Raw genomic sequence first — 10652 nt, 5'->3', positions numbered from 1 at the left:
GAAGTAGCGAATTATTGAAACAACATGTTTATCTTTTGTTTTATTGAATTAATGATTCTCATTTTCCTTTATGATGATTTGGACCTGCAATCTATTATTTGGTGGGGAAAACTTCTTATCAATTAAGCTATGTTTCGTGGTTTTCTTGATATTTTAATGTCAATTAGAAATACTTATAATTTGATGTTAAGATTATTCTACTTTTTTCATATTCGACCTACCAATTATATATATTTTCATTTTTTTTTTCAGAGTAAACTTTTTGGTACCATAAAGGATAATTTATTTTTTGTCTGTGTTATTACTTTTGACTTAATAGCTATAAATTCAAAAAATGTATTTTTGCTTCGCTCTTATTAAAAAGAATAACTACATATATGTTAACTCCGGCAATGAATATCCTCAAATAGAAGCAATTTCCATACAATGACAACCAATATACAGAAGATCAGTATCTCTACTGGAAAAACCAACTATAAAAACACATCACTGATATATAGAAGTATCATTATTTGTCATCCATGATAGTATATGCCTAATATAGTATCATTATTAGTATATATAATAAAAAGGCAGTATATGCCTAATATATTTATTCTAATAAAGGACATATATAATGAGAACAATTTTTGCTCTTAAACTGTGAAGATCCCGGGACACCAAGCGGTGCGACCTCTTGTGTGTGAACAGTGAGGTTTCGGGTTCAAACTCCACTGCTCCCTCTCCCCAACTCCCCTAAGTCCAAAAAAAAAAAAAGCTGTGAAGATTTGCAATAAATTTATCATTTATTCGAACTTTATAAATGGCTAACATTTTATTTTCTAAATAGGCAAATAACAACAAAATTCACCAATTTTGAACGAATTTTCATTTTTCATATGACTTTCAAATGTTAGTGTAAAATACATAAATTTTTGATTGAGTTTGATATTTCCCACGGTGAAGTCTTCCGGTCATATTTTTGTTGACTTCTAAGTGACATGGCTTACTAATGCCGACTTGAAAACGACGTCTTTTGATAAAATAGATAAAACGATGTCGTTTTAGTCACTTGATTTAACTAATAGCCCTGATTTTCTCCGAATTTCAAATTTATTTCTTATTTTACTCTCATTCGTGTGCAAATACTGAATATTACTAGGGTTTGTTTGTTTTGTATTTTATTGCTCCATTAGATTTCTGAAACTCAACTGATCCTTTCTTGTGGAGCCATTGGCCCATTGCTATAGAAAATTCTTGTTTATTGAAGATAAATCTTGCTTGTTGTCTAGGATAGGGGTGCAATTTATGGAAAAAATCATACTCAATCGAAAGTTTGTGTATTTTAGTACTATTTAAAAGTCATGAGAAAAATGAGAATTCGCTCAAAGTTGATGGATTTTAGCGCTATGCCCTTTTTAAATTATCATTTAATTTTCACTATGAATTCATAACATTTTATAGTAGATTCATAGTGTTTATCATATAAAAGGTATGATGAGAAAATGAAAATGTAAAATTTCGTCCATGAATGCACTTACTATTGGTAGAATGTAATATTTTTATATTAATTATTTCGGCTACATAGTAGTATATTACATCTGCTAATTTTTTTGAGGAGATTAATTCTGCTAATTATTAATGCATAATTGCATAGAGTCCACTAAACATTAATGAGAGCCATATTAACTATTACTACTATATAGTATCATAATTATATAGTAGTAGTATTTAAGAAATAGTATTTGTTAATCGAATCAACTTATTTGATTTTTGAGTTAGTTCTCTTGGGTGCTCGGCTATTTGGTTTTGGTTCAAATCAATCAAAAGCTGACCTTAATTTTTTGGGCGACAGTCTCCAAACCATTTAGGAGAATCGCATTTGTTTTTTTTTTTTTTTTTTTTTTTTTTTTTTGTGTGTGTTTGGATGTTGTTGCAACTACTATTTTTGGTGCATGCGCATTGAGTAACACCCAGCATGTGTAAATTGGATTTATGTGCGATAGTATGCATAATATAAGAGAGGTAAATTATACTTGAAAAATTAAATGTGACAAACTCAATTTAAATTGTGTTGATGAAATTTAAATTTAAGACCCTTGACTTGAAAAATATCCACTCTGCCACTTGATCATTTTCGACGAGACAAAAACCTTTGTCGTAGTTTTGTTACGATTCAATAAGAATTTTGTGTTTCTAATAAAAAAGAAAGAGAAATGAAACAATTACTTTGCAATACACACCCGTGAAAATATGAAGTGTGCCGAAATTGAAATGAGTACTCAAATTGTCGGAAAGAAGCTTTTAAAACCTTGACCTCAAATAATGATAACCTCAACCATCTCTACCCACCATTTACCTAACACCCCAAGTTTTAGAAACAATTTTTTTATACAAGAATGAATATCATAACTTAGTGTGACTGTGACATGTATTTTAATGAACAAGCATCCAAAAGTTAGCTGCCATGCTAAGAACCTTAGCAATCTAGAAACTACATAATTAATATACCAACTGAGTTATGTCCTAGAACCATAATTAAACAACTTTATCAGAAAAAAAGAAAATTGAACCATAATCAACTTTTTCTTCGTTTCGGAAATGTGAGCTCTTTATTTCTTGATTCAATTATTGTGTAAGTTGATTTGCTTCCCTGATTTGGACCTGACGGTTAAATTAGGTGCAAGTCACGTTAAACTTAGAATAATGCCCTCAAATATCAACAATTTCATTTGAATTAATAATTATGAACTTTACGTGATTTTTGACTCATAATATATGTGACGTTTTGTTTTAGCAATAAGAAATTTTAATCTTTTTGTGTTTACGAAACCGATTTCGTTTGATCGCTATAAATACTATACTTTTTTCTTCCAACGAAGTTGAGTCATTCCTTTTCGGACTGTCCCTGAGTCGTTTTCATTTTGAAAAAACATCAGGAAAATTAACAAATTAATTAAACACACTAATTACACGCTAACTTTTTAAATTAAACTCACTCACTTTCTCTCTCCCTCGCCTTCTATACCCTCCGGTCGCTCCGCCTCGCCCCTCCTTCAATTCTCCACTGCTGCCAACAACAACACTACCGTGGACGCCTGCCACCTGCATGCCTCACTTTTATAATTATGTTTTCCTGTTAATTCTCAAGCTGAGAATCCAAAAATTTGTTTTCCGTATTACCAAAAAAATCATAAATAATTATGACCCACCATACAAATTACAAAAAATTATGAAAAATTATGCATATATATACTTTCTAAGGGAACAATGAAGTACCTGTTAATTTATTACTAGTATTATCGTATTTCTTTTCACTTCTTTCACTATTATTGTATCTGAATTATTTTTCGTAATGCGATGAATAATGCATTGGGCCATAATTCAGGACGGCTTTTGGTTTGGGATGGATAACACTGAGGTGGTCTTCTGTATATTCGGGTGTATCGTACACTTGGGTTGTATCCGATTCGGATCTTGATCCAATTGGACTATTCTGATCCATTTTTTTTGAAATGACACTAACACTAATACAAAATGACACTAACACTAACACTATCTTGGAATGACACTAACACCATTTTATTTTACAAATGACACTATTTCGAAAATAACACTAACATTATTTTATTTTACAAATTACACTATTTTGAAAATGACACTAACACTATATTGACTAACACTAAGTGTAACACTACATGTAAATGACACTAATAATATATCGAAATAACACTAACACTATATCAAAATGGCACTAACACTTGACATTCGGATAGGATAGTTCAGTTGGGTTAGATCCGGGTCAGGATCCGGATCGGGTACGACCCGGGTGTACCGTACACCCAGATGTACAAGAGATTTTGTGTAAGACTAAGAGGGTGTTTGGCTGAGCTTATAAGCTCCTTCAGAGTGTTTGACAAAATAAGCTCTTAAAGAGCTTATAAGCTCTAAAAATAAGCTTTAAGAGCTTATAAGCTTTCCAAAAACTAAGTTCCTCTACCCCAATTTATTTTCTCATTATCTTATAAGCAACACTCATTTTACAAAAATAACCCAATTATGATTTTTTATTTTCATCATATATCATTCTCATTTCATTTTTTTCAATTTTCTTTCTCTAACAAAGATTTTCTCTCACTAACTAAAACTCATATCTCTAGCTTATAAGCTCAATTATCCAAACACTTTGACAACTTATAAGCTCTTAAGAAACTACATCTTATAAACTATTCAAACATCTTATAAGAGCATCCACAATGCTTGCACCCATAGTGGGTGCAATAGAATGGGTCCCACTTCTATTGCACCCACTCCCACAATGGTATTGCACCCACTTGGGTGCAATAGATTTTATTTTATTTTTGAATTAGTTTTATTCTAGTTTTCATTTTACAATAATTAAGAAATTAAAATTTCATTGAATTAAAATTCAAATCCTACATTGTTAGAAATAAAAGAAATACAAGAAATTAAAATCTTAAATTACTTAAATTAAAACAAACATAAAATAAAAAATCCTAAAAATCTACGGGATGTTGTGTCGTTTTTTGATCTCCGCCACCTTGCACATGTGAAACGCCAATTCGTCGGGATTCATTTGAGAGGTGTCCCGGCTCATCAACATGCTATCGGCGAGGTCACGTTGAACTTGGGAGAACGTTTCCATTGCATTCACCATATTCGCCATGTACCCGAGAGCTTTTTGGTTATCCTCCGACGTCTCTTCGGCCTTTTTCTTGCCTTTCCGCTTGTCTCTCTTGGCCGCCTTTTGGCCTTGGGGCCGGGTGGAGATACTCGCGTCACTAGAAGTCGTTGTGGGAAGACCGTCGGACCCCTTTGATCGTTTGTCCGAATGGACATCGGAGTGAACATCCTCGCCGAGACTTGCAAATTTCTTGGACTCGCGCAAGATCTTCCATGCATGCGGATACCGGAACGGAACTTTGTACTCGGCTAGCCACATTGCCTCTGCTTGCTCCAGGATTTGAATATCACTCATGCCTGATTTCCATTGATCGTGGCATTTTTTGTGCATGGCCTCAAACCTCTTCGCATCCTTCGACACCCGTTGAAAGTGAGATTTGATTTGCGTGACGTCGCGTGAAATAGATCCTTGGGGCCTTTTAGCGTTGTATTCGGTGCAGAGGGAGCCCCAAAACTTCGCCCCTTTTTGGTCGACACCCACCACAGAGTCGTGGGTGTGCTCGCAATACAAACGGCAAATTAGCACCGTTTCTGCCGGATAATAGTTGCTACGTTTGGTGGCCGCCGGCATAGAAGCAATCTCCTCCACGTCGGGCTCGGGCTCGGCAACGGCGGCAAAGCGGGGGTTCAAATTGGTGGCCGCCGCTTGAAAGGCATTCGATTCTTGCGTGAACGGCGAGAATCCTTGCCGGGAAGCATTTGATTCGCCGGGGGATGGATTTTGAGGATGTTCACGCCAATAGTTGCTCCAATCGCCTTCCATTGCTATTTGTTGAAATAATTTAGAAGATGAAGAGAATTGATGAATGTGAGGAGAATGGATGAATGATAGAGGATGGAGAAGAGAATGAGGTTGTATATGTATATATAGAGGGGGTATAGAAATTAAAAAAAGAAAAATCGGCAACGGGAAAAAAAAAACGGTCAAAAACGGCTATTTTTAATTTTTTTTTTTGGGCCGAAAAGGGGCGCGTGTTTACACGCCCCCTCCTTCGCTCCCACTATTCACGAGTGCGAAGCAATGCCCCCCCTCCTTCACATCCGGGTGCGGCAACGGTGGTGGGTGCGATAGGCCGGGTTCAATCCGGCCATCGCACCCACCGCTGCGGATGCTCTAAAGCTCCAAAAGTGTTGGTACTACACGATAATTTGGGCAGATTCACCAGATTTTTATGAAGTTGAGTAATTTTTCACATATATGTTATGAATATGGATATTTTTACAAAAATTCATGCAAATCTATCACCATCCAAGGGTGTTATTAATTAGCACTACACTATAACTTGGGAGATTCACCATGTTTTTATGAACTTGGATAATTTTCACATATATGTTATGAATATAGGTATTTTACCCTATTACTAACATTTATATATATATATATATATATATAAATCAATCCTGTAAGATTGTTAGGTTAATGATGACAATATATAGAGAATAGATTAAGTGTGAATGACCAAATATGGTGAAAAATAAGATTGAATCTTAAACGCCAAATATTCAAATTCTATGATTGATTTTAATTTGTTCAATTTTATCGTATAAAAGGAAAATAGCGAATAAGCCAATACAAATTTACGAATAAGTCACTTGTAATGTATGAATAGTAATATTCATCCATTACAAGCAGTTTATTCATAAATTTATATTAATTTATTTATTACTCTCTTTTTTTCACGAAAATAATCATATTCATGATAATATAACTAATAAAAGTAAGACTATCTCCATAAATCACTCCAGAGGATTAGATTGAAGTGAATATGACAAACAAGTGGAAAAACCTTGATTTAAAAACGGACGGTCAATATAATTGCTACTCTACTTGACTAGGGGAAGCGGCCATTTGTTAATCACAAGATATATAGTGATAGTATATAGTACAAATGGTCCATTAATTTAGATAATTTACAATTGCAACTTTTATTTCAGATTTAAAATTCTCACACATTCACATCCACACAACACACGATATAAGTGACTTAGAGTATTTAACTAAAATAAAATTAATAATAATTTTTCATTAAATTTATTTCAAAGAGCTTATAAGCTCTAACATTATAAGATGTTGCAAGAATTTATGATGTTTACTTTGAAGAATTAACCTCGATAGATAAAAATAATAAGGTTAATCCCTTATTTACTTTGATGGACTGAAACTTTGGGATATCTCAAGATCCTTGATTATTTCTATCATCTAATCTAATTTTTCTTGATTCATATCCCACTGAAAATATGAGATTGAAGAAATCCTAGTATTAAGAATAAAAATAATCAATCATTTAAGTAAACACCCCCTTAGAATTTATAAACTGTTTAATACCCATTTTACCGAACACTTTGAATAGATTTATAAATATAAGTTATTTTACAGAGCTTACAAGCTCAACAAACATTCCCTCTAATTGATTATTAATACCTCATAGGGAGAGTAGCAATGCAGATAAGAAATAATTTAGGGGGACTAATCACGTGGAAAATCTTCAACTAAATTACGCAACTAATCCAATCAGCAGTCACATGTAACCTAACCAACCTCATTTATCACTACTTGGATTATGAGCATTAAATTAGTGCATAAACAATACTCCGCTATGAGATTAGGCGTAATTAAATTACTAACGACCAAGCGTACGTACTTATCCACACACAAGCATATTAAATTTATATAAACGAGAATGTCTTCACTTGATACCAAAAAATGCATAAACAAATTAAAAATCTTTGTTCACTTCAATTAATCCCCCACATGTCCCATCCAAACAGAACTTTTGTGGAAAAATTAAATAAAATTAAATAGGACTATTCAGTTAATGAGGGACAGCCTGTTCTGTTGGAAAATATTGGCCATAACTGTAACCCTAACCCCCCAGCCCACCCCAGCCCCTGCTTCATGGGGGCTGATTCGCGGTGAGCTCCGCCCCCACCAAGCCCCCACAAACAAGAGGCCCCGCCGCAGGGATTCTAAGGCAGCTGAGGCTGCCTCCCGGAACCGCCGTGCAATCCGGCTGCGGCCGCTGCAGCTCCCTCCCGGGGATGCAGTTGAACGAGAAATCGAACCCGAAGCCGGCGGTCCTGTCACAATCCTGGCTGAGGCCGGAGAAAAAATTCGCCGCAACCGTCAAATTAACCAAACTCCGCAGCGAGCAGAGTAAATCCGGCAGCTCGCCGGAGAGCTGGTTGCGCGCCAAATTGAGAACCTCGATATTGTTTAAACACGAGAGAGAATCCGGCAAATGCCCCATCAGTGAATTCGAGCTCACATCCAAAACCTGAAGATCCGACCACATCCCCACGCCTTCGGGAATGCAGCCGGTCAGGCGGTTGTTGAGGAACAGGATCTCCTTGATCCCCATGTAGCCCAAGCTGAAGGGGATCGCGCCGCTCAGCTTGTTGTAGGCCAGATTTATCACAGATGCCGGAGAATTGCCTAGATTCTGTGGCAGCTCGCCGGAGAAGAGGTTGTTGTTGAGGAAGATGGCGTCGAGTTTCTTCTCGAATAGGTCTTCCGGAATCGGACCGGAGAAGCTGTTGAACCTGAGATCTAGATAGATGAGATCTGGAATGTAGAGAACCGCGGCGGGGAAGGCGCCGGAGAAGCGGTTGTTGCTGAGGTCTAATTCGGTGAGCGAGGCGAGGTCTCTGAACGACGGCGGCACGCTGCCGCTGAAGCGGTTGCTGTTGAGGTGGAGGAGGGAGAGATCGGCGAGGAGAGAGAGCTCTTTCACCAGCGTGCCTTGCAAATTGGCGTGGTTGAGATCGATCGCCGCCACCACTTGGCCAGCGGAATTGCCCATGAAATCGACGGAATCGGAGCAGAAGACGCCTTTGTAGGAGCAGACATTGGGGCCGTTCCACGAGCTCGTGATCTTGAGGGGGTCATCTGTAATGGCGGCTTTCCAGGCCTGCAGGGCGGCGTAGGCGACGCTGAGCTTTGAGGCAGCGGAGGAGGAGGAGGTCGGAGGGTTGATTCCGCCGCCAATCCACACACCTCCGCCGCCGCCGACGCCAATGCCACCGCCGACTACGACTGCGGCTGTAGCGACGATGATGGGGAGGATTAGGAAGAGTGTGAGGAGGAGGCAGCTGCTATTCCTATTCTTCATGTGTTAAGTGCAGAAGTGGTGTAGTGTGAGGAATTTGTTGTATGTTTGAGGAAAGTAGGTTGCTTCATTCATGGCCATGGATTAACATTCATTTCACTCTTCATACAACTTACACCTCTAAAACAAATTAATTGCACCAATTTAAATGTCTTCACTTATACTACAAATTAAATTACAGCTCTTAATACATGGATCTGGATAATTTGTTTTTTTTTTTCTTTTAATGGGTAAACGTAACTAAAATGTCACTACCTGGACTTAAAATCCATGCACATGCTGACATGTTACCAATTATATGAATCAAGGTGCGGCTCAGGCTCAGCTTCGGATTTTCAAAAATGTCCTTCCCGTTTAGATCATAATTGTAATTTAATGTCCACTCTTTTAATGTTCAAAATACTAATGTTTTTTATATTTGAGGTTCACGTGACACATCAAAATCCGATATGGCTATCGATAACTATATATATGAAAAAAACAAAATAGGGGTTATTGCCGGAAAATACATGTATTTTGTCAATTTTCTGGTTTATAACATGACGTTATAATTTGATCAAAAAATACATCATCTTTTCATCTCACAATATACTATATATATATATATATTTGATAAATATACATCTATATGTAAATAATATATAATATTATTTACTTTTTAACATAGTTTCTATTATATATGTACCTAAATTATTTATTGGTCCTAATATTTTATAATTTCATAATTTAAATAAATAAATACTTATTATATATGTAATATATTAATAGAATATTAAAATCATATATATATATATATATGTATGTGTGTGTGTGTGTGTATTTGTGTGTTGAAAATGTAGATATATATAGATATGTATTTTTAAACCATCAATATAATATCTTGATATATATATTATGAAATAATTAATCATCTAACTATCAACATGAAAAGTGAATCTAAAGTTAGGATAGTCAAGCTGATCCATCCGAACCAAAGCAAAAAACTGTCGGGGAGCAGAAGAACAATCAAGAGCAGTCAACGTCTGAACCTAATGCCCTCTCCTCGCCATAAAATCAGCAGGTCGGTTTCCCCCCGTGGGGATGTGAGTGAAACGGCCTCGCTGAAGCTGAGTAAGTAATTGGATCCAAGCAACAGTGTGACGAATATTAGCATGACCGTGGCGCCCAGCAGACATGAGCAACACGATCGTCGCCGCATCCATCTTAACCCAGATATGAGTAGAGAAAGAAAGAGAGGGACACAAGTTTTCGGATAAAATTATTGAATATATTAAAAATAACGATAAAATATTATACTCCCTCCGTCCCAATAATGAAGACACACTTTCCTTTTCGGGCTGTCCCAATAATGAAGACACATTTCTATATATGGAAATAATTAGGGTTGCCAAATTAGAATTAACTTCCGCCTCTCTCATATCAGCCTCACCTCTCTCTCGAATGTTCTCTCTTCTCCTTCACCATGTCTTCTCCGATCTGATCTGCCGCCCTCCAATACGCCGCCGCCCTTCTCCGATCTGATCTATCGTCCTCATACTCCTCTGCTACGCCTCTCTTTGTCTCCGATTATTTACCCTCCGAAAATTGTGCCGCCCTCATGTTAGAACCCTAGGGTTCCGCCGCCCTCACCCTGAATCCGTCTCCACCATCTGTTAAATCCACCTCACCCATCGTTCAAATGGCCGATAAATTGGGTTGGGAGGCCTATTTGAACTCTGAATTCGTCCCTGATTCGGAGGACGAAGAATTCTTTGATCTTTTACCTCCGTTGCCTTCGCCGTCGTCTGGTTATGTGTATGAGAGCAGCGGCGATTTACAGGGGTTCCAGGAGTCCGGCGGTGCTTTTGAGGAGGGTTCCAGGAG

General features: G+C 36.9%; 1 protein-coding gene across 1 annotated transcript; it reads right to left on the bottom strand.

Annotated features, from left to right (window-relative positions):
• Window positions 1–7325: 7325 nt before the first annotated feature.
• LOC130988537 (leucine-rich repeat extensin-like protein 4) lies at window positions 7326–9145 on the bottom strand. The gene has a single exon (XM_057912419.1). It carries the CDS (start codon window positions 8790–8792, stop codon window positions 7578–7580), a length of 1215 nt encoding a protein of 404 aa, XP_057768402.1. The 5' UTR covers window positions 8793–9145; the 3' UTR covers window positions 7326–7577.
• Between the last annotated feature and the right edge of the window lie 1507 nt (window positions 9146–10652).

This window comes from Salvia miltiorrhiza, chromosome 6, assembly GCF_028751815.1.
Source record: "Salvia miltiorrhiza cultivar Shanhuang (shh) chromosome 6, IMPLAD_Smil_shh, whole genome shotgun sequence".
Classification (NCBI taxonomy): Eukaryota; Viridiplantae; Streptophyta; class Magnoliopsida; order Lamiales; family Lamiaceae; genus Salvia; species Salvia miltiorrhiza.
Note: the sequence above shows the minus strand (reverse complement) of the source record. Positions and strands in the feature narration are given on the sequence as shown.